The 25,471-nt window shown below is 37.9% G+C and overlaps 2 protein-coding genes across 7 annotated transcripts in view; both read right to left on the bottom strand.

Moving 5' to 3' along the window:
- Positions 1-575: 575 nt before the first annotated feature.
- LOC104947512 (muscleblind-like protein 2a) lies at positions 576-15,810 on the bottom strand. 6 transcript variants are annotated; one of them, XM_010773553.1, is made up of 10 exons: positions 14,089-14,287; positions 12,066-12,728; positions 9,251-9,415; positions 8,510-8,731; positions 8,137-8,391; positions 6,612-6,665; positions 6,115-6,265; positions 5,828-5,863; positions 5,023-5,117; positions 4,244-4,354 (listed from the first exon to the last, which is right to left on the bottom strand). In XM_010773553.1, the coding sequence occupies exons 2-10, from the start codon at positions 12,237-12,239 to the stop codon at positions 4,340-4,342; spliced, it is 1,167 nt and encodes a 388-aa protein (XP_010771855.1). In that variant the 5' UTR covers positions 12,240-12,728; positions 14,089-14,287; the 3' UTR covers positions 4,244-4,339. The 6 variants fall into 6 exon arrangements, with proteins under 6 accessions (XP_010771853.1, XP_010771852.1, XP_010771856.1 ...); XM_010773555.1 differs by having other exon boundaries at positions 5,023-5,075; XM_010773551.1 differs by lacking the exons at positions 5,023-5,117; positions 14,089-14,287 and adding an exon at positions 15,570-15,810 and having other exon boundaries at positions 576-4,354.
- A 3,134-nt stretch (positions 15,811-18,944) lies between these two features.
- The window catches only part of hs6st3b (heparan sulfate 6-O-sulfotransferase 3b), a 64,746-nt gene continuing 58,219 nt past the window's right edge, over positions 18,945-25,471 (bottom strand). Inside the window, exon 2 of the mRNA XM_010773549.1 lies at positions 18,945-23,923. Within this exon, the coding sequence (XP_010771851.1) occupies positions 23,155-23,923 (769 nt within the window). The 3' untranslated portion in view covers positions 18,945-23,154. The remainder of the gene's footprint in view (positions 23,924-25,471) is intronic.

Here is a 25,471-nt window from a genome sequence, read left to right as displayed (position 1 = left end):
TTGCTTCTGCTGCTGCTGTCCAAATGTGAGCATGTTGAATAGCAAGTCTGACAATAAAGTCTGATGATTTAACTGTTTTTAGACCAGAGCAGGCTGCAATCTGCTGGGTGGCAATTCATTAAATGATCGCACTGTAACTGTATTTTGGTCTAATTTATGTCATTGTATACATCATATATTATTAAACACATTTATAAATCGCATTAATTCCCTATTTGATATTTTATTGAAGTTATTTATTTGTCTGTGCCTATATGATCACTGAAATGCTTCTGTTTTAAATGTGCTATATAAATAAAGTTGCCTTGACTAAATTCATCCCAAGAGAATTTATTCTAAATAATAAATGTATTATAATAATTATTCCGGACATAGCCTACTACCTGAAAACTACCTGAAATAAATAATATAAAAAAGAAAATTATAGAACAAGTCATATCAATTAATATGATATATGTTTCTGCTGCCTTTATTGGTCTTTCTACGATTATTTAATACATAATTGTTCTACCCACCCAAACAATGGGAAAAAAATGGAAAGTGCTAAATCAAAGAATAGAGCTCACAGCACAGCATTAACTTGACATTTATTTATTTGCAATATTAGATTTAACACAAGTTTGAATTTACAGGAACAAAACTATCCACATGAAATGTTTACTTAAGCACAAATAAAATAACTTTAACACGTTATAAAAAAAAGAGGGACAGTTTATATTCAGGCCAGGATTTAACCGAATGGTACAAGTATTCTTTTACTGTGGGATATCAGTCAACAAGCATTTTAGTCAGGATAATGTTTGGATTGATTTTACAAACTGTCATTTTGGCCTCAAACTCAAAACTTGTGTAGGAATCATTTCAAAGAAAAGTTCAGTGAAATTTACTTTATTTATTAGATAAAATGAAATTCACAACTGAACAAGACAGATTTATGAATAGATTCAAGATAAGGCAAAGTTGACAAAAAGCATGTCCTCTCAGTTTGACGGTTGAGAAAGTGCTTCAGTCAGTCAGACTAAACATTCTTACTGTCAACATCTTTTTGACTGGCTGATCCAAATCTAAGACAACCTCCATGTGCATGACATTCAAGCTTTTTGCCAAAAGGTGAAACAAACATTCGGTTATATGCCTTTTTATTTGCATGTAAAATAAATAAGGGGAAAATGTCATATATCTAATAACAACCTAAACTTTGAAAGCAACTATATCTTGAAAATAAATGTTCAAACAGTCGCTGAACCATCAGCTCCTGACCTTCTGACTGCAGATTCCTTAAGGGTGGATTATACGTTTGCTGCAAGATGTTGACATGCAGTGGAAACCATATAAAACACAACAAATCACATTTCAAAATATATTCTCATGCACTGGATCACTTACAGTGTTTCACAATGGCATAATAAAATCAAATATCTGACAGTACAATCCAACATGTTATTGTGAGGGGAAAAGACAATGTTGTCCCCTACAAAAAAAACAGTTTTTAAATCACTGCAACTTCAGATTGCCTCAGCAACACATCAAAACAATTAAATGACAAACTATTGTTACCCTATTATGAAAGTTACTTTCCATAAAATGTGGCCTGTACAATGCACTTTTGTACATAAAAAGCAATTCTATGGCCTTGCTCATACAAAGGTTGTCCCTCACAGGTGACAAGGCAGTGACAGGGATGAAATGTTTTAAGCTTCTCTTTGCTCCCACATTTGATCCCTGGACACAAGACGGCTTATCATAGGCTAATACAGAGCGAGGCCCTTTAAAGGAACCTCCAGCAGAGCTAAATTCAGTTTAATAAATTACATTCGTCATAAAATAGAAGAGAATACATTTTAAAGTGTTCTTTCCTAATATTAAACTAGTAAAATATGCAAGTATGCTTCTTATATATCAACCAATAATGTGTAAAACCTTTTGCAATGAATGAAAACATTGTGAACAAATGAAACATCTCTTGGTGGATTGTCTGAGTTAATCACATATGGGTGTATACATCCTTTTTCATAAAAAAACTCATCAGTCACTTACAAAGACATCGGAAACATTTAAGGAAAAGTTGATGTTGCACAAGCTGTTTCCAAACCTGCAAACTAAAATGGATATTAAAGATGTTTAAGAGAACGTAACATATTTGAGTGAAAATGTTTTTTTTAACATCCGTTTAGTTTTTCAGTTAACCAGACACAATCCCCACTCTGTCTGCTGTCAGTGTCAAACAAAGATGGGTAATTGCATAATGTGGTACCAACCATACACAACTGAACTCAACACACTTCTAACTCCGTAAATTCTACTTTACTACATAAAGTATTTTACTGCATGAAACTAAATAGGAAACATTGTCATATACTTATCATCTTAAAAGTGAAAAAAATGAACTTAAGCAGGATATAAACTCTTATACATGGAACACACATACACATTTGAGCATCAGTGAAAGTTAATTGAAAGAATTACTTAAACTATTATTTGAAATACTAATGCACTGCAACCTGTCTCCTAAAAATGTCAATGTTTAGGTCACAGGGTTGTGCACTGAACATTTCTTTCTAAATGTGACTTAACTAGAGTAGAATAAATCAAGTGATTTTTTTCACACAAAGCCTTTTAAATATGCACGGATATCCTCACCTGCACAATTCTTCAGGCACTTGTAACATTCAAATAATACAGTACTGACAACCGACTGTAACATTAAGACTAACATTTTACACATTACTCTACTTGTCCCTTACAGGATTACAGGAGCTTTAGTTTGAATGTGAGCTGCAGTAATTATTACACCCTTTTAGCCAGTTGACTTTGATGGCTGAGGAGCCTCTTCTTAAAAAAACGGTTTGCTTTATGTTCAGCCGGAGCCAGTTTCACAAAGACATTTCGGACTGGTCTTGAATTTTAGGCCAGTCAAAATTTAATTAGACTACACAAAAACAACACAGGCTTATTTTAAAGCCTGAAAAGTTAACCACACTACCACCAGGCTAGAATTAAAGTAATTCTATGGTAGTAATCGGTGACACCTGCTAACCAGTGTTTCCATGGTAACAATCAGCAACACATGCTGACCATTGTTTCCATGGTAACAATCAGTGACGCCTGCTTCCTGCTGACCAGTGGCACCACACTTAAATAGAGGGGAACATTTTTCCCAGTAAAATATCCCTGTAATTGTTCAATCCAATCATTTTCTGTTGATCTGATTGTTGTTATTTTACCACTAGTCCTACATAATCATTTGGATCTGAAATCTGAATATTATTTTGACCTAAGCCTAGTCAAAGTCTATCTTTGTGAAACTGGCTGCAAGGTAAAACCGGTGCATCAACCATCACCGTTACTGATCATTCCAAAAGTTATTTTTAATAATAAAGTGGGGAAATGTAAATGTTTGAATCATTTTTGCTTGAATGCAATAAAGTATTTGCGATAAATAGATTATACTGTTTTTTCTCTCAGCAAACGTACTGTATTTGCAATGCAAAGGCACACCAGGAGGTGGAGCACTGTTCCTGTTCTGGGATGGGGGGGTAAGGTATTAGCTGGAATAACCTCAGAACATTTAAAAAGGAAACTTTACAATGTGGAGTTAAAAGTTAAAATAAGTGCTTTTTCTAGTTTGTTTGACATATTTAAAGCTGGCACTAGATAAACAATCATTAATGTGAAAAACCTTTTAGCTAACATAACACATTCAAGAAAGGAAAAATAAATTGTTTCTCAATATTATGAGGATACAATTTGACAATCACCAATAAAAGGACCCCTTTACACCTGGTCTTAACATGTATTGTTTTCAGATTACATCTGTCATGCTTGTCTCTTGTATTATTTACATACATTTCAGTGAATAACGTTCCTATGTGTTCATATCAGTTCATGTTTAGGTGTTGCTGCACAACCTGTTTCTGTTTGAGTTCTACGTGTTTCCTGGTCAGATTGGTTTCGAAAATGACATTTCTATTCATGAGCATCATATATGTGAACTGGAGACACATTGCATTAGAGCTGATTTAGAGGCTAAATGCACCCATGACCTTGTCAGAATTGCTTTAGGAAATAGAAACCAGGATATTATGCAAATTAGTGAGGATGCATGTTAATGCAGGTGCAAAGGTGCGTGCATACAATAATCTTCTGTGACACTTATCTAACATTGTATAATCCTACTAATGTAATGTATTGTGAGAGATCAAACCACAACCTTCTCCTCAGCGATGTTATCTGCATGCAGCTTGTTGTACGTTGTGTGTGGTGTGAACAGAATATTTACAGAGCAGTTGTTTGGCGTCTTTATCAGCAGCAACACGGCACTGACTTCTGTTTCTGGCGGTTACTTGAGGATGATCTGTTTCAGGGCAAAACACAGTCACTTAGTGGCAAATAAATAAACAATCACCTTAACCCAGATAATTCATGAATTATCTTTTTATATTTTGTGCATATGACACTAAACATACATGTATGGAACACATGTTTGAACTCACAAAGGAAGACAATTAATGAAGGTTTTGTTTTTGAGGAGCAGCTAACGCTAACGCTAACGCTAACCCAGCCATCGAACATCATATGCTTTAGTCTGGGCGAAGGGAAGTACTAAAACATAAATAAAACAAATCCAACCCCTTAATCAGGATGGCATCTTTTCACAGTTGATGATAATAATAACATTAATGATATATTAGCTGAAGAATACAACCAGTTTGACTAGTATTAAAGCTACTACTAAGCATTAAGACAAACAGTGACATGGAACAAAGCAAACACATGCCATAAAGAATAAATGCAACACCACCACTGGCAGATGGAAGACTCTAAATAAGTGATGTCTGTCATCGGGGAAAGAGGTGAGATGCAGACCAGTTCAACTGAAGGTCTACAGGTAGATGAAGCTTAATGGCAGGCAATGCAAGCAGGGCAATGCTATGCTGATGAAGCAACTCCCCTGATTTAAAGATGAAGCACTTATTCTGAGCTCAAGGATTTATGACAGAAAGCTTTAAAAAAGGAGCAAACCTGATTGGCTGGTGCTGTTGCTGCGTAGGCGACACTTGTGGCGGGAGTAGTTGCTGCAGAGACAGTAGCAGGCGTAGCACTGTACATCATGGGGACTTTTTCAGGAAGGGAACCATGAAAGCAATGAAAAGGGAGGTGGAGCATTATGGTAACCATAGCAATGTATCTCTCTCTCTTGCCAGGCAAATACAATATGACATTAGCAGCGAGCCATCATTGGGTTAGACCAGCAGATGGCATGTGATCACACGGCAAAGCGAGACGGCAGGGAAGAACATAAAAGGAGAACTGATAAGAGATCTAATTAGGAAATCTGTCCAGAATTTGACATCCCGAAAGAGACGGCATGTATGGCAATGCCATCAGACACCATCGAAGTGTTTTTTACTAGACATTAAAGGAGTTTTGAAGATGTCAAACATTTAAGAGTATTAAAAGTGATTCTAAGGGATGCTGATCAAATTTCCTAATCTGTGGTGCTTTGTAATTCCAAAAGCAAAATCCGCAAAATGCTTTCATTTATATATTATCTTTGACTACTCTAATACATTATTATTGATATATAACAGTGAGTATATATCACAAGACTTGATTATCAAAAACAAACCATTATGCAAATAAAATCCTTTTAGGGAAACACTAACAAAATCTGCCTCTCCGATCATTTTAACGAGTAGTTTTGTTGTTATTACAGGTTGATTCTAATTTAAGGTTTTCCTACAATGCAAAAACAAAAAAGCCAGATAAATAAAAAGCTCCATTGATAATAAGACATATTTTATAAAAACATAAATAAAGGACTTACCCATGTTGTTACCGGGAGCCATGCAGAAGACAGAACCTGTGTGATTATCAAATGGAAAGGGACAGTCTTTTAGTGTGGCTCATACATATGTTCAACACTGGCATGAGCCCACATGAGAACATCTTTAGTGCAGTAAGAATACACAAATAAGACCCATAGCGTTCAGTCAGTAAAGATTTAACAGATATGCAGATTCATTAAGTAAAGTACTACATGTTACAATATAATTAAGAAAAGTGTATTTGATAGCGGTTTGGCTTTGAATCCACTTCATGTTTAAAGCTCACCTGTGGGGTAGTATGCAGCCGCCTGCTGCTGCAGCTGGGAGTTGGCCAGAGCTTGTTGGTAGTGCAAAAAACTGGGACTGAGGAGAGAGCTGGCCCAGCTGTTCTTCTCAAAAGCTTGTCTCTTTGGTAGGGGGACGCTGTAGGGAAAGCCCTGAGAGAAGACAAGAGGAAACATGAAATACCAACCTGTCTCCTCTCTCTATTCAGCTTTATTTTAAACACTTATTATTTAATATGAATTTATAAAAGATATGGAAAAACGGCAAACATGACTACACAATAAAGGTTATCACAAAGTGGAAAAATCAAGCATGTTTTAGGATACAAATATGAATGGAATAACAAAAGGTATTTCAAATTAAGCACTTAAAGCTACTGATGATGACTGTGTACACAAACTACATGAGACTGGAAGAAGCTTTAAAAACACAATGACAGAAATGAAAAGTTATCACAGTACAATTAATAGCTACAACCAAAGCAAAAGGTGAAAATACCAGGTCTACAGTTGCCTCGAGGGATCGCTTCATTGCTTTGGCAGTCGACTGAGTCTTTTAATAGCAGGCAGCGAGCACATGATGGCAGTGGGCCAATGGGATTCAAGCGTTTAACAAACAGGTAACAGCAAGCAGAGGTGCGTCATGGGGGACAGCATTGTGGATAGGTGAGAAGGGGAAAACAAAAACAAAATAATCTGAATGTAGTTTACCACATAAAACACAATATGCATGCACAGTGATCAAAATAACTGATTAACAGACACATTAACTAAAGACTTGTTCATTAGTAGGTCAGCATGTACAGTTAATCAATAGCTATGGCAACACAGATTTATAAAGATAGGGCACAATCTTCTATCTGCTCTATTTAGACTGTCATTTGTTATTGTATATAAAACACTACCACTACTGTGACCCTAACAGGGCTATTATGCACACTATATCATTTGGAAATACCGTATAATGTACATGGATTGGACTGCTTCCAGGAAGCGATAACAATGTAATGCACGTCATCAAGCACTGAACATTTGATTGTTGACTGAAAAATGACTTGGTTGTATGAGAGATAGTCAAAGGCTCAAGTAACCGTGTCTGTAATGTCATAAAACACAGAATGTGGAGCTCTATCTTGTAATACTTGCGACGTAAATTTCATGCAACAAATATATTATGTATATTTACAGTAAGAATACATAAAAGATGATGTTAATGAAAGGTGATGGTCTATGGAGGCCAAGGAAAACACAATTTACTGAAGTAAGAAACCTTACAATGCATTACGTTTAAAATAACTATCTATAGTAAGCTGTTGTTAAAACTGAGATCCAGACCAAGAAAAGCTATAGAGGCAAGAATTGTAGTTAACAGATGACTTTGCACTATAAATATAGTGTTATAATAAAACCGTTCCTCAGTTGCTTTGTAGCACCGGTTTCTGAAGTGTTTGGTGAACAAACACAATGCACACATTTTGATTTGGCCTGTTTAGAAAACACAAGCCTTGTAATGTCAGCAGAAAACAGAGCTCCTTCATTAAAACAGAAAGGGCTAGATTGGAAGCTATTTGATTGACAGGCCTTTTAATAAAAAGGACTAACCCTTGACAGCAGCTGAATCTAATCTAATGTCATCGTTCCTTTTCGTGTTTTCTGGCGTCATTAAAGGTCTGTCTCCATCCCTGGTGTTTGTAAACACAGGATTAAAAAGAAATGCATGTGTTTTTAATTATCAAAGGAGAAACAAAGTTCAGAATTTGCATGGATGATTAAGATCCTTACTTTTCATTTAATTTAATTTATATGTTTTAATACAGAAGATTTAAAAGTTGGACATCCAGAAAAAGTCTCTATGCTATGCCGTTACATTAAATGTGCCATTCTTATAGTATAAAGAGTTATAGTGCTCCACATTCGGTGATATCATGGCAAATCAAATGACCTCTAAAACACCATATTATTGGCAGGGTAATGTGTTTTTGTGTAAAACATGTTGTTTAGAAGTCAGGAGGGTGGGGTCTTACCATGGCTGCGGCGGCGGCCTGGGCTGCCACGGCGGTGTGATTGACTTGCTGTTGACCGGATTTGATTTTTGCCTGTAAGTGTGCAGGCGGGTGAAAATACTTGCACTTCTCCCTGGAGCAGCGGCTCTTAATGTAGTCCATGCAAACAGTTACAGTGTTATCTGTGGTGTCAATCATGGGGCTGTCACTGGGGTGAGCGAAGCGGCAATCTGTCTCCCCTCTCGCACAGTTTCCCCGCTGAAACTCGCGACACACCTGAGAGGAGACATTATAAAGACAGGGACACAGGTTCAGCATGTAGTCGGATCATGTCAACATCCAAGCTATTACTTTATCTTTTCATGTTCGATCATTCTTTGGGGTGCAAGAGTACCTCAAGTTTGTCTGTACGCTGCAGCTTCTGTGAGGGAGAAGAAGAAGATGAAGAGGAAGAGGAGCTCTGGACCGTGACAGGTGGGCTTCCAGAAACGAGGACCTGGTTGTTGGAGAGGTTGTCTGTGGAGATGAGGCTCATTCCATGGCTCAGCGGTGTCATGTATGAACCGTAACCAAGACCAGCGTTGTTGCCCAGTCCCTGTGTGAATTGAAATGTTGGCTATAAGAAAAGATGTCAAATATTACAAGTGAGACAAGCAGTAGGGATGCACCGATCAGGCTTTCTCAGTCACAACAATAACACCTGCGCTCTGGGGAATGGTCAATACCGAGTACTGATCTGATATCAGTGTTCAGTAATAAGCTAAGTGACTGGAATCATTCTTTATGTGTATGGCAACACCAGGCTTGACTTAAAGCATTTTTCTTTTTACTTTGGAAAACAAAATGTGTAAATAATAAATAAATAAATAAATAAATATACATTTGCTGAATTGTCAATAGCAAGCAAAAACTACTTCCATCTGCTGACGTGTTTGTTATTAGCTCCCTCAGTCATGTGGTCTACTGGTGTGCTGCTGACCCATGACTGAACATGTGCACATTTAATCAGCTGTAAACAGATAATTGAATAGATAGACCCCATAGTCACCAGGTCAGCTATTTGTCGGCCCAACAACAGTATCATTCTAACAAGAACACATTTAGAAGTTCCTTCTTAGTGTTGATGAGGCCTCACCATAGACTGCAGGCTGGGCCCTGGGATCATGAGCTGCATCTGTTGGGCGAGCACGGCGGCTGCTGTCTTCTGCTGGATGAGGTTGTTGCGCCCATTAATCTCTAACTGGGTTTTTAAGTGGCAAGGTGGATGGAGATACTTGCAGTTTTCTCTTGAGCATCGACCCTGTGTTCAAAGAAAAGGCACAAAGCGGATTCATCATCCTTATATTCCTCCAAATAATATCTTTGCTTCTTATCACGAGAGATTACATGTGCTTTTTGAAACAGTAGCTTTCATATTTGTTTTAAAATGAGATGCAGAATATCGTCCTCCGTTATTATAGTTAGTTAGGTTACACAACTATACATCTGCACAGCTGTATTTTTCACCCTGATATAGGGAACACTTTGACGTAGGTCTGCACTGCAATATCATTCAATATAAATGCAATAGAGAGGAATGGAAGGACTGAAGGCCATTCAGATATCCAATTCACAATGTTGCCTTTATGACTGCACTGAAACTAATATGAGAGCCTTAGAGGAAGAGCAGACCGGCCACATAACAACACACAACATGGTGATTTGTTATAAATCTCATCAGTCAGGTTGCTACCTCCTGTTAAACGTATAAATGAGCCAAACCAAACCATTTCTGTCAATCAAGATATGTTAGCATAATGACAGGTTAGCTTCCTCTGCTCTTCATATTCAAATTAAGTTGACTAATTTGACATCATTTGCATTTCTCCTAAGGGATTTACTTGCATTATTTTGAATACATTTCCATGTAGGATTAACTGTCATCAATGCTTCATTAGTCTGGATAAAGCTCAGAGTAAACACAGGGTCAATAGAGCTGTTCATCCCCCCTTCTAATGTCTAAATGTTTTACTGGTTTGGAACGTTTGCACAACTTTGCAGTTGCTTCAAAGTAGGGAAATGAAAGTATGCCTTGTGTAATTCAGTTCCCTAAAAGTGAAGGCGCCACAGATATGGGGAGCTTAGTTAAACTGAGGTCAAAGACGAGGAATCTGTTGCACATGAACCATTCTGTCTTGGCGTAATGTTGCTAAAGTTGCATTTAATGTTATGAGTTGGTATGGTCACTTCTCTGCTGGCTCAGGGGAATCCTCTAACATAAAACAGATCAAGTCTGTGTATCAACAAGCCTCTCTGAAGCTTTAACAAGGAGTCATGAGATCCCAGTTAGCAAAGCAGCAAAGGATGTGCTCATTCTTCTGTATAACAAAGTTTACTCTGTTGGGAGTGGTTAGTGGGTAGAGGACGTGGACGGCCATCGTTTTGAACTAATCACGTGTCAATAAAATGCCCCAGTGGACAAGACGAAACAGCAACACACGAGCAAACAAATATATGTTTATAAAGCACAACCTGGGCATTTAACTCTATTTGATATCTTTTTATAAATAAAGGCTGATTTGAATTACACCCAGCGAGTTAGTACCAGTTGACATTTTACCAGTAGCCATACTGTGACAGACATTTGATGACTCCTCGGACAAAAGCCTATTCATGAGGAAGAGCTGTGACATCATCACATGACTGCAACAACTGTTGGTTGACCTCAGATTTGTTCTTTTCTCGAAAAGACTGAAATTCTAGGTTGTATTTCTAAAATGAGATAAAATTGGATGAAATGTAATTTAATTCACTCACTTCATCCTAATAGTATTTCATGATTTCCATTATGTATAATTGCTCTGTTGTTTAGTGTTTGACTATAAACATACGCCAACATCAAGCACAATTTAATCTGGACCTGAGTGAAAATGTATCTTTTATTAAGAAGTTGTACATCTAATACTACTTTTTTACTTTAAAAAAAGAATTGATGCAAGCAAGGCAAAATCAATAATGTTGTTGTTAGATAAAGGAATAAGGTAGCTACTTTGCGTTAAGCCTCAGGTCCGGGCCCTTGACCACTGGGGCACAGAGAAGGCCTACAGTAAGGAGATAAGACGATGACTCACCATAAGTATAATCCTGAGGGCAAAGCTGTATTGTGTGGTGATAGTAAATGTGTGAGAGTGGATTAAGGCAGCATTGGTCTGATACAGGGCAACTGAGCAAACAGGAGGCTCAAAACTGGCTGCCAGAAATAATTGTTATAGTCGACATTAGATAAGTGATGAGACAGGCATCTGACATGTTAACCTATTTTTGGAAAGGGTCATGTTACATATGATTTCACAAACACTGGAGCATGTTGGAACATCAACAGCATTGAGTGGACAGTTTTCTGTGCAGTTTGACATATCTCTGCAGGGGAAAGGATGTAATAGCAACTTAAAATAGGGGGCATATTCATTTGAGAGTTCACTATGGGGAGGGGTTAAAACGTTCAACTGACAGTAGCAGTTAAGGATCTTTCCCTCCCCTATTTAAAACATTTACAAGGGAGGGGGGAACATAGGCTTGTTTTTGTCCCATGCTATGTAGTAACTGTTTGAACATTGCTGTGTAGACAACAAGTATTGATAGCAGGACTGTATAGTTATTGTTATTCTGGTTATAATGGTAGATATGCACTGTAATTGATGGGACATGCTAGCTAGATGGAACCTGCAAGAGCACTTTGAGTATTTAAAAATAAATGTAGACCTATTCAAGAAGAGCACATTTCTTTGCATTATTTCTGATTTGGCATAATACAACAGAGAAACCATTCACTCAGGGACAAAGGTAACAACTACAGTAAAATGCTGCATTACATGAAGTATTATTCCTTTATAAAGGGACAAATGTTCTTAACATTCAGTAAAGTATCAACCAGGTTTCACAGATAATACCGTGTGGACAGCATTTCTTACCTTCAGTGAGTCAAAGCAGGCAACAACTCTCCCATTGTCAACTTGGCAGCTCTTCGGTGGATGAGCAAATTTGCATTCCTCATCACTACGTGAACAGTTTCCTCTCTGGAACTGCCGACAGACTTCCAGAGTTAACCATTTTGTGTCTCTGACTGAAGAAAGGTTTAACGCCATGTCCAAAGGTTATAATCATAAAGTTTTTAGTTTTTAAAAAGGCAATCGGTCGATTTAGTTGTGTCTCATACAACAACAACAACTGTGGGTTGGCTCTTTGTGCAAAGTCCTCTTTTAAAACCACCTTCCATCAGCTGGAGCAGAACGATGAGATGTTTGTTCAATCTCTGAGGAATCACCCATCAAAAGGAAACCACTGTGTTGTTTTTTTACTGAGACACGTTTGAGTGTATATTCCACAGATGATGGTGCACAGAAATATCAGACAAGTGAGGGAATATTAATGCAGACCTCATACATTCTCATGTCATTATATTCTATTCTTATATATTATGGCTCTATTTTAGGTGCTGAAGTCGTGCAAAGAGGAGGCAAAGTGCTTGCTGCTGAGGTATCCTGCGTGTCTTGCCTTAAAGAAAGCATAGGTCGGCAATGTACACAACCACCTTCAGGTCAGGGATATCTTCTCAAAGGCACTTTGTTAGTGATCTGAAAGATAAAAGACAACAAAAGTGAGAATGTTTCCGAAAAACAACACTAGAATTATGCTGCTATTAGTCTACTGTTGGCACATTTAGAGCTACCATCAATTATTCTTATAACTGCATCTCATGTGATTTCTTTTCTTCTATTCACCGGAGACTGTTCATCCTCTAGAGTCATTTGTTCGTTAGCACTTTACAGCAGAAAATGGATTAGGTCAAACAATAACAAATGTTATAATTTGTAATTAGTCTGGTTATATTTTTAGTCATCAAGTCAGAATCCCAAGAGACTACTCATTCTCTGGTTCCGGCTTCTCCAATGTGCTGTCTTTTGTCACCTTTATATCATTCTTAAATACAAATAAAAGAATACAATGTTTTTACTCAACAATACATTCTAATCATGATGATCTCTCTTAGTCCTTCTGCTTTTGTTATGTTTGCCCTGTGTAAAGATTTAGATGTTTGTCAAGCTAATATTGCTAGTGTTATCTTGTTAGCAGATCATTCAGATGTTAATTATTAAAATGGCATCTCAACTTAAAACACATTGTGAATGATGGTTGTTATATTATGTCTGCACAACCACAATTGATTTCTCCCAGTCATGCCTCTTGAAAAGGAACAATGTTAACCGTGTTACAACCAGAGCCACAGTTGTTGTGCTAGTCTGGGCTGAGTAGCCGGATGGTGTCATGGTAATCAATCAATCAATCAATCAATCAATCAATCTGGCAATATGAACATTTACAAAGCTCAAACCCATCCAACCATAGGATGTGTGTCATGCCTTGATTGTAACACATATTGTTAATCAGTATCCACCAAAACAGACTATTAGATTTAATCCTGAATCACACACAATTTCTGCACTTCCTCTCTGCTCGTGAAAACCTTTTTTCCCACGACATAGTTACTCTCTATTTGCTGATTCTGTAGGATGACACAAGCACTTGGTGCCAAATTGCTACCGTCAGATTTGCTGACTGAGAGCACAGCAAGCACATACAGAATACAAGGAAAGCAAGACAAAGCTTAAACACACATCATGTTGGGAGTGAAACCCAGAGCAGTATAGTCAAACCAGCACGCACACTGGTAAAACACACAGGAAGTTGCTGAGGAGGCAGAAAAGGTGGCTAACTCGTGAACAGAATACAAGAGTTTAGAGGTTTCTCTATTGAGAATGTAACATGGCTAACACATGTACAAAGACATAAAAGGCACGGATCAGAAAAACCTCTGCTGTTGTTAACCCAGACCTTCTGCTATAACAGCCACACAGCTTTACTGCATGCTATCGCACAGCATACTGCAGCAAATTCCTTTGGGCGCAAGTCAGGAAACTGAGCAAGAAAACCTACCTCTCTCACTCCATGTAGCAGTAAAGAAGACTGTCCATAACTGAGAATCTAGGTTCAAGATGGAACTTTTCAGCAGCCAACTTGTACAAAAAATACCCAAATAACAGCTTTTAACCTCCTCTCTGTCTCACGGAGTCAGTAACCAAAGATTTTCTCTCCACAACAGTAAAAACAGATTGCCTGTCCAACTCTGGCTGAACATTTCCAGCCACCCCCCCTTCCTGCTTTGCTGCCTGCCCCCAGGAAGACCCTCCCAGTCTGAAATTAGCCAATAGAAAGGCAGGAGCTGATGCACTGTTTGTGCACAGCTTGGAGCAAGACACTGCTGGCAGCTGACTCTTTATCTATGAATACAATTTGGTTATTTAACAGAAATTAAATGCATCATGTGTAATATAGACATGACAAATTATCTACCAACACCCAGTCACCGATTTTGAAGTGTGGTAATGTATGTGGTGTCTGTTTGTTATTTAAAAAGGCGTAACTTTTTGTCTGTAATCTTAATTACATTTTAAGTTGAATGTAATTAATCATGCAAAGCAGAGTAGAACATTATGTGGACTGTTGTGGGCTGGGAGAAACATACATTTGTTTTTTGTTTGTATGCCACGATACAAAATACTGAAATGTTTAGTAATAACCATTTGTGTAATAACCATTTGTGTAGCATGTTTAAATCCAAAAATCCTGCAACCCCAACTAATATTTCTATGTTAATTCAAGATTTTACTCCTAGATGTTGCTTGTACATACATAATCCATTCACTTTCCATATATAATGACTTCTTACACTGAATGTGTCTCACTGCAAAGTGGATTTTATGTGAAATACAGCATGATCAATCCCAAGATTAACAAATTAACTGTCACAAATGACCACAAAGTTGTCTGACTTTAAAAGAGAATGATGTTGCAATAAAACACAGTAATGACATGGCAGTAAACTGAACTGCTAGAGCAGATTACTTATAACAACTCTGCCTCTTCTCTAGTTGTTTAAGTACTGATAGTTAAAATAAATTAAAGTATTTTTCTAAATGTTAGTTTGGTTGACCTCATTTGGTGTACGAGTTGCATTATTATTGATGATAAACAGTAGTTATTGTGTATTAATGTCTGTTCCACACACATTTCCTGGAGTGAGGAAGAGAAGATGCACACACATATGTCAAGCATGTAAACAAAATACAGCTATGTATATATTTTAACAAGGAACAGAAAATGCACTGACTTTCAACACACGTTAGCATGACCCTTACCTGTCACCACCGTGTTATCTGCACAGTTTGCTACTTCGAGGGTAGCATGGTCTCTGATTTGCATTCTCATCCTCGGCTACTTTAGCTAGCTTGTCGAAAATACTTAGTTACAGTAACGTTAGCAAGCGAAATACATTGCTGTCATGGGGCTAACATTGAACATGACGGGTTATTAGCTTACATTAGCCACACTGTTAGCTGGGAAGCACACCTGCTTACCTCATCATCATCACGGATGAACCGCTTCCCAGAGGAAACAGCTATCACGCATCAGCTAGGACAGACGACGAACTAACGAAAACACGATGTCAAGTGCTCCCGAAATGTCTGCTCACCAACAGTTTAACTCTTGCTCTGTTTGCAGATATATAGCTTGTTACTTCGATCTCGTTTCGTTATTACTTTACTATAGCACTGCACAGATTTAAGCAACAAGCTTTTGACAGCTTACTGTACGATCCTCCGTGTGATGACGAGGTTTCCCGGGGTGAGCTGAGATGCCTTAAGGCGATATATTTCAGCATACAACGGGACAAATATCAATACATGCAAAAATATGTGATATTGCAATCTAATTTGCTTTAAGTTGAGTTTAGCTTAATTTTCTTTTGGCAAAAGAGACCATTCTATAACTTACATATTCTAATATTACCCCTTCGACTGCAAAGTGGTACGATCCACACGAATGCCAGTAGGCTAAAAGGGCAAGGGTTTGCTTGTTACCAAGGGAACAGCAATAAAACCATGTGAGTATTTCTGGATTAGTTTATTAAAAACACGATTTTACTTGCACATGTAAACATCTTATAAGGAACAAAATAAATATGAATTTGACAGACATAGTGTCAAAATTCAGCTCAATTATTTGCATTAATTAGTAGTAAAATAACCCATGCATCATAAAGAGGCTTGTCTTCAATGTAATTATGTAAGAACTAATGATACTGAAAGGCTTTTTATTAATTATAATGACTATATATCAGAATAAAAAGCAAAGCAATAGCTTAGTCATATAGGTCTGCTCAAGGTCATATAAGATGGATGCTAACCCGGATAAGATCAGTCAGGAGTGTCAGAAGGAGGGAGGCAAGAGAGGAAGATTTGGCTATTATTTAAAAAAACATATTTCTGCAATGATTTAAAAAAAACAACAACGTTTTTGTTCAGTGCCACTTTCATAAATACATTGTGTCTCTTCTGGTTTATTAGGCTTCTACCACACTTCTAAGTAGGCCACTATGCCTCAGTTGAATGGCTATCTATTTCATTTATTTTCATTTCAAATTGGTAGGATTACTAGAACATTATTTATAGGGAACACCTGATTTTTAAGTACATTTAAAACAACCATAGTCTATACTGTATGTCTGAAAGCATCAGAACATTGACAAATATAATTAGCCCTTCATTTAACACATTACTGGTACAGTGATGGCTATGCTCCACCTAAATGGCAACCATCAATTTCTGTGTGATGAGGATAGTGCAGGAGCACCTCTGCCATGATATTGAATGTGGATGCTTTGATTGGCATGTAGATGCTTTCTCAGGATAAAAGACCATTTAGAATATTCATGTATTAATTAAAATGTTATACCTTTGTGGTCAGTCCTGGAATAGCCTTTAATCAAAACAGAGCTTTATATAAAGAATAAAACAAACCATCAGTGCAGATGTAATATTCAACTCCCACATGCATTTAGTCACCATGCAACACACACACACACACACACACACACACACACACACACACACACACACACACACACACACACACACACACACACACACACACACACACACACACACACACACTTGAACTGACTAACTGATTGATTATCCCTCTTTTGTGTTTCTCTTCTTGTTGTTATTTTGCTTCTTGAAGCAACAGATGAGTTTGATCTGAACTGTCATACTCAGTCTCTTCAACAAACTGGAGATGTGGCATCAATGGCCACAGGGAAAGGTCACCATTGCTCCCTTTGAGGAAAATGCCACTGTCAAAGTGAGTCAGATATCAAAGAGAATGCAGCAATACAGGCTTCTATTTATCTTTTGACCTTAACCATATTTGTTGTGCTCATAATTAGTTATTTAATCTCCATTTAATATTGCATGACTGTGATTGTTGTCACATTCTGAGTTATTTAGATGCACATTCATACAACTTAAGTTGAACTAAACTGTGCAATGTCTGTTGAAGTGGTGTTTTTTTTAGACTGTCCTTTGTTTTGGAACATTTAAATATTCTAAAGTGTGAGACCACTGGTGAAAATGTAAATAGTTTGGTTGTCCTGTACACAATCCTGTGAGTGGCGCACATGAATTTGTTGAAATCATCACTCCCATCTAGTGGTTAAAAAGGCTTTCAAAAAAGCAAAACAGTAGTAATGTTTTAGTTTGAGAAAAATACGTATTTAAATAGGAGACAAGCTTATTTGGTTTGACATTCGTTGTTTTTGTAAAAAGTCCTGAAGAAGACAGGGTGTTTCTTGTGTTTTTATAGAAATGAACAGCCTGTTTAGAATGAACATGTGGCACACAATGAGCAGCAATGCTATATTTTGGCCTGTAGATGGCCCTCTTCCCTTAAATATATTTCTTAAAAAATTGAAAATCCAGAGGCTTGAGAGGTGCATTGCTGGTTTAGAAGCCCAATTCAGAGGTTTCAATGTATTTCAAGCTGTGTCACATCCTGCTGTGATCAGTGAGGTTGTGCAGTGTGGCTAAAAAGCTGAACTATATGGTAAAATGAGGATCAAATACTTTCAATATTGAGTTATTTCTGGTACCTGTCCCTGATCTGAATATATCCAATCTGGCAACGATTTCCCCCCAAACCAGCTAACCCAGGTTCATAAGGATTAAATGAATGTCAATTGATTTTCTTGTCTACTTTCACACCAAGGATTTGGTTTGTCTTTTGAGTTGTTGTGTTGTGGAACAGCCAAATTCTTGTTTTTTCCCCCATCTATAGGAAGTAATAAGATAGATAGATTCAAATTCAGAGTTTAACAACTTTTCGTTGGTGCATTACACATTTCATACAATAAAACACTGAAAAAAAATACTGTCTAACCATCTTGGTGCCTTGCTGCAGTCACTTGATAAAATGCCGAGCCTTTCATCCTCACTGCACAACCTGAAGGAGAGCAGAAGTTTCTGTATGTTGATACAGATGTGAAGTAAACGCCAGATTAACTCAATATTCTGTCAGCCCTGAGGCACTTGGTTTTATAGGTGAAGGGAAACAGACGTGTTTTCATGGCTATATGTTTGCACTTGTTAACACCATGCCATACCCTACTTTTCTGGATATTGATCAAAGCCTACCCTACTTTGCTAATTAAAAGTTTGCTCACAATTAATGTGTGATGTCTTCACTGTATCAGCACATATAATCTTCATTTAGGAAGTTAACTGGCTTATAAAACATGTAAATTTCTGATACTTAATGATATGAATCATTACATTCAATGCAAGAGAAAATATCAAGCTAACTCATATAAATAACTGGATGTGATTATCTTTAATTAGGCCTAATATATGTAACTGTGACTTATCACATTATATACAAAGTATATACTCACCTTAAGTTTACTTTGAGATGGTTCACAAAACAACTTCGAAAACCAATTTCGAAAATCAGTTTTTGGTAATATACATTCTTGCAAACAAAACCTCAAGTAGGTTAGTTGAAAAATATAAAAAAACACACCATAATGTCATGGCCATTCAATGCATTTATTTCTGATATTATAAGCAGAATTAACTCATTTTTTCAGGTCTGACAAAGTGGCAGATTAAATATTACACGCCAAAAGGCTCTTAAACCGTTCATTTCATCACAAGACTTTAACATGTACATATACATTCTTACACTAAGCTGTCTTCCATCATCACTGAGGTGTTGGTAATTCTGTTACTTCCCATCAGGCAAAGCCATTCTTTAGCAACAGTTAAAACTATATAAATAAACAAATAAATGTACATCATCTTATCAGAGACATGTTGTGGCAGTACAACTTCATTACAATGCTTCTATAATATAGCGGCATGTCACACTTTTATGAAAATGTCATTAACATTTTGAGTGAAAAATCCTTGTTATCCCCTTTTCTTTATTCACACAATCGTTTAAGAGATTTTGAGTTTTTACTTTTCCTATTTGCAGTCCATTACAAGTCTTTTAGGAGAAATATGTATTAAGAAGTCACAGAAATAATAAGCCAAAAAATTGAGCAGTGTACTGTTGTTTTATTTTTAACCATTTTGCAGTTTAAATATCTTATTCATTTTCTGTGTTTCAAGGGAATAAGCAGCAGCTGACAGAACAATAAAAGTAGACACTGACTGAATAATACAAATATTTGACTTCTCAAACATTTTTTGCAAGTTTTACTAGATCTCAGCCATTACACGTCTAAATATGTTGTTGATTATGCTGGTATGGATGTACAGTAAATATCTTAATGTAGCCTAATTGATGAGATTAATGGCCAACAGCAATTGGCTAAATTTTCTTTTCAACATTTCCAGCTAATTAATAAAAATGTTGTATTTGTAATACTCTTTGACAGCGAATTATTATTATTTTAAATTGTAGAAAGATCTGTCTTTCGTAGCCTTTATTGAAGGCTTTAAACCTACACTACATTATTGATATATTTTTTTAGGTAGAAACCCTACATACGTAGCTTCAGTATTATGGTTTACAGACAGAATAAAACCGATCAGTCACTTCCTGTTTTGATGAGAGGAGAGGTGGAACAGCCTCGCTAACTGTAAATTAGTTGTTTTTCTTCATAAAGCAAGGTTTGTTTGAAAAGACTGATGCCTTTAGCAGAACCCCTAATGCACTTATCACAATTATTCTTTCATTTTCACTGCATTGACATGACATTTTACGATGATAATGCTGAGAAAATTAAATAATTTTTGGTTGCTATTTTCCTACGTTTTTGACATTATTAACATATTATGCTGCAACTCGTTCAGCTGAGTCCACTCTCTCGCACAGTGTCAACATTAGGATATAGGACCCTCTTTGAGTAATAAACTAAAATTAGCTCAATTTTTGCTGAATGAACGGACCCGGGAGTCACTCAGCAGTTACTGTCTCCATGGAAACCCCTATTTGCAGGTGTTACAGCTGATTGAGATGTGCTACTTCTTCCCCTTCTTCTTCTTTGATCTCTGTGGTGATCTCTCTCACAGTAGCTTCTTTACACATGAACACAACAGATGTTATTTACGTGTTGAACCTTTTCAGTTCCTTTCTTTGCTCTATGCCTCTCAAGTGAATCTCTAGGTGATCAGTCTGTATTCTGTGTCGAAGGCTTTGAGGCAGCACAACACAGGTGTTAATGATCACAACAACAAATATACACATGATAGGCAAAATAACCTCACACACTCACATAAACATGGGTATAGCGCATTTACAACGTAGTTTTTCGTAAGTGTTTCATTAATAGCTGTACAGCACACGTACTGCTCCTGCAGTGCTCATGCCATCTGTCATCGGGGGCCATTGTAATTTCTACAGCTTGTGACACAGCAGTGCTGCATGTTGGTTTATTAAAAGACATTTTCAAAATGAACGTTCTGTTGAAAATTCCCATTTAAAAAAGAAATTCTTCCGGTCTAATAGGATGATCATTTAATGCATATATGTTGCCTGTGGTAAATGAAGAGCTTATCTGAAAAGTACATACTTATGATTAAACCAAACAATGAAAAAATGACGACCCTGAATCTGAAGCTTAATGGAATTCAGCCATCATTTATTAAAGTATTTACAGTACAGTAATAATCCTGTATCCAACTTAACATTTTCTTTTTATTTAAGTAGGAATTTGAAGTTTAGTTATTGAGTTGCTTTGTGTATTTTTTATTGATTTACTTTAGATACATCTGATCAAACCACACCCACACAGTCTTTTTTTGTCAAAGATGTTGACAATCAATCTGAATATTTTCATAGTATTTAATGTTATTGGATCATTCTTAATGACACACCTACATCTAAAGTTGCATGAAATGTTACAAAATCAAATTAATGGAGTGGAGTTTAGGCCATAAAGTATTATTGAGACACAGATATAAAAAATGAGCCTTTGTCAATAATTATAATCAAAAATAATAATTTTGTCACAAATATATTTCCCTGCTACAACACAAGCTTCATGAATTCAGTAATACATTCAGCACAGAAGGATTTAATATTCAGTGCTGCAGCTCCTGAAACACTTGGCTGAGAGTTATCAATGTGCTATACACCTTGTTTTTGTTCTCTTCCACCCATCCACACTCTCAGTGAAGTGAGTGCATCCGTACAGACAAGTTCACCCATACAGACCCACAGCTCAAACCTGTATTCATTCACCACATTCAGTGTACGATCCAAATTAATCACTCAAACAAGACGACGGTGATTCTCTAAACCGAAACAAACCTGTGCCATCCGAGGTATTTCATATTAACGGCAATAAAAGAAGAAACATGAAAAATGACTTAAAATAGCAGCAGCCGTACCACTTCAGTGTTGACATTTAGAGAGCGTTTAATTTGACAAGCAGGGGTTTTGAGTGAATGTGAGATGAGAGGCATAAAAAGCATCACTGAAGCCTATTTAAGCAGATAAAAACAAGCCCTCTTTTATCTTCACGTATTGGCTCGCTGATTGGATTTGAGGGACTGGAAACGTTCGGGCAGACAAAATGACAGATGTGTTTTATTTCTCGACTCCCTGCTCTGAGGCTGGTGTTTGTGAGCTGGGGGCTCTGCTGGCATTAAAGCGCTCTCGCTGCCCACAGTGCCGTCAGCTCTACAAACATGTAAAAGCAGCCAGTGTGACGGGGGGGCGTGAGAGCTGAATGCTGATCATCTCGTTCACAGTCCGGCCACACACCAGCCACACTGACACATTTCATCACCTTTACTATTTACCAAGTTTTTATCTGCCACATACTTGTTGAATTATTCACAGAATATGCTTTTTTCCTCACAGAGAACTTGTTTCCTTTCTCATTTTCTTTGTGATTAACACTGTGTGTACAGCACATGATATCTCTGTGTGACGTGCTAAAGTCTGCAAGGTATTGCACTTGAGGAAATGAATATATATTGAACTGTAACCAAAATATAACAATCAGATATAGTCTTCTGTAATTTGGTTTAAAATATGGGTTTTGCATGCATACAACAAAGTCTTTAGAGAGGGTTTCATTGTCATTGAATAAAAATACAATAAATACATGGTGATTTGAATTAACTTTGGCTCACAGTACTGCATATCTTTTGGAAATCACTCTCCCCAATTGTCAGTATAATGTGGACGTGTGACATGCAAGCATAACTTCTTCTACAACATCTTTCAAAAGGAGAAAGTTGCAACAAATACTTCATGACATTCCTTATTGTTGCTTCTGAATGTCAAAATAAAGCAATGGCAGCTTCTTTTGATTGTTTTTTTCTCCCTTCACCTCAGTTCAATGTCTTATTCAACACATGATAAGGCAAAAATTAAATGACCAAAACAATTCATAAACAGCATTTAAAGATTTAAGACACCAAAGGGCACTCCAAGGCAGAGCTGCTGTGAGACGCACCGACTTGGCAGTTTTCCTAAAGAAACAGCAGAGCACTTGGATCACACTGAAGCTGAAAAACAGACGGATGCATGAGACAGATAATTGGTGAGACAAAGAGAGAGAAACACCGGATGTGCGAGAGAGAGTCAAAGCTTTAAACAAGTCTGTGAGGAATCTCTCTCCTGCTCCTCTCTTTTAAGACCACAGCCTCACCAACGGGCCACTTGGCTTGTGTAGTCCTCCGTGGTGGTGGGGAACTCACCCTCAGTCCCTTTCTCCGACCCTCCTCCCCTTCTCCCACCTGCATTTCCTCCCCCTTTGTGTTTGGGCGGCCATGGCCTCCCTTGCTCTTTTTGCTCCTTCAGCCAACGCTTCTCCTCGCGCCTCTTCAAGCGAACCTCCTGGTGCTCCCTCTGGCGGGTGAACTGGAATCGCTGGAGGAACAGGTCCTTTGCGTACTCGTACAACTGCACATCCAGATAGTTGAGGTCCTCGATGCGTCTGCGCACGGGCTCGCTCAGGTCCACGTTGGCGGCTCGCGTGCTGTTGATCTGCGTGAAAGCGGCGATGAAGCGCAGGCTGAACGTCCGCTCAAACATGTACTGGGTCTTGCGTTGAAACTCGGTCAGGCCGTAGAAAGCCATGTTCTTCAGGTTGCTCATGGCGCTGCTCAAAAGGATGTGGTTCCGCTGGCTCTCGTTCATGGAGGACAGGTTGTAGCAGCCCACCAGGCTCAGGTCAGCCAGCATGCGGACCTGTCGATTATTTGCCAGGTTGGACGGGCAGTTCATGAACTCCGTCAGGGTGACCCCGGACCAGTCGTCTCCGATGTAGCAGTTTGGCAGCTCGTCCTGGGTGGGCGAGCGTCCGTCACACATATGGAGGGCCGTCTTCCACGTGGCTCCTCGCTGGACGTGCTTCCACTCGCTCAGGTAGCGGGACACGGGGTCGCGCAGCATGGTGATGTAATAGAAGTTCCTGCAGCCAAAACAAACACAGTTAGCGAGCTGTGAGCATATCATTATCATTATCATCATCATCATCATTATCATAGAGGGCTGCCCTGCATTGTGCTGACAGATGGTGACTTTTGTCTGTGTATGAAAGTCCAAGGTTGAATGCTAATTGGCAAACTGGAAGTCTCGCTAATGAGATTATTATTTTAGTTTATATATATTGCCCTTGGAAATTACATCAGAGCAATGATTTTACAAATTTGAGCTAAAATCCTTTCCGTTCCACAGATTTCTCCCACCTGCCAAAATGCAGAATAATTGGGAATCAAGACATAATGGTAATCCTTGGACACACAGAGAGAGAGTTAAACTGACCCAACCAAATCCCAAATATGTCACTGTTAAAAAAATAACGAGGTTTCAGTTTGGCTGCCTAAAATACATTGCACTTTTAACTAGGTATCCAACTATTCATTTGTCACCCAATCACAGCAGGTCATTTTACAGGGGAAAACACATTCGGCTGGCATTTTGGTGGTGAAGAGCTGTTAAATTAGAGCTATTCTTTTTTATACAAACCTCTCCCCTAGAGAGTGTATATGTCCTCAATGCTTGCAAAAGGACAGCCACTGAACAAGGAAAACAAGGGAGGACGCTTAATATAGATTCATCAGTTTCCTGCAGTGTCAAAGGGACATTTCAAATGAGGACTCAGATGAAGCTCTGTGGTGCAGGAAGCTAAATATACATCTTATACCAATACCATAACATGTGTGTATGTATTACAAACAAAGCAAACATTTTCAATATGAATGTATGGTTACAAATCATAGTTGACTGTGAAGTTGATATTTTGCGTGGGAGTGACAGACTGCAAGACGTTTGACCCGACCTTCAAACTAAGGTTGAAGAACTCCAAGGAGATCTACTCAGCTGAACCGCCGGTATGTCAAAGCGCACTCTGATGGAAAACAAAGATTGGACAGGTGTTGTCCAGGTAAGCCACTCCTAAGGTGATGTCCTGTGAGTGCTGTATGAATATTTAATGATGCGACCCCCTCCCCAGAGACAGTCACGGCAGATAAAGTGGAGCACGGCACTGAGATTTCCCACTGACTCCAAAGCTGCTCTCTGCACTTCTTTCAACACAGCAAACATCCGCACAGTCTCATAAAAGAGGCACACAAACAGCCTCCTGTGCTTACACTCTCTTGTCCTTCAGGGTTGGCTTCACACAGGAATAGTTTGCTCAAACTTTACACAGGTTGTTTAACACGAGAATATCGTTTTTGTTTGGATTACTTTATTTGTTTTTTTGTATAAACTACCGTTTTTGACCTGACCAGTTCTTATAAAGCAGCTTTAACACTGACATATCCCGGTCATAATCACAGTCTGCTTTACATATAAATGATAAAAGGGCGGCTGTGTCAGGAGTCTATTCAAGAGCTGAACAAAATGTAATCCATTTGGTGATTTAATTGTCAACCTTTTGATAATGGATTTAACATCTTTAGAAAGATTCTCTGGCACGCTTCTCCAATATGCAGATTTGCTGCTTGTTTTTGTT

This window comes from Notothenia coriiceps, unplaced genomic scaffold, assembly GCF_000735185.1.
Source record: "Notothenia coriiceps isolate Sejong01 unplaced genomic scaffold, NC01 NC01_scaffold00012620, whole genome shotgun sequence".
NCBI lineage: Eukaryota > Metazoa > Chordata > Actinopteri > Perciformes > Nototheniidae > Notothenia > Notothenia coriiceps.
This window is presented reverse-complemented; position numbering and strand designations above follow the sequence as displayed.

Excerpts from the sequence above, each read along its gene's own strand:
- LOC104947512 (XM_010773551.1), bottom strand. The coding sequence starts at position 12,239 with ATGGCGTTAAACCTTTCTTCAGTCAGAGACACAAAATGGTTAACTCTG. Across the intron at positions 6,266-6,611 it reads TCGAGGCAACTGTAGACCTG|GGCTTTCCCTACAGCGTCCC; the intron begins GTATTTTCACCT and ends GTCTTCTCTCAG. Across the intron at positions 4,355-5,827 it reads GGCTCCCGGTAACAACATGG|ATCATCCTCAAGTAACCGCC; the intron begins GTAAGTCCTTTA and ends GCCCTGAAACAG.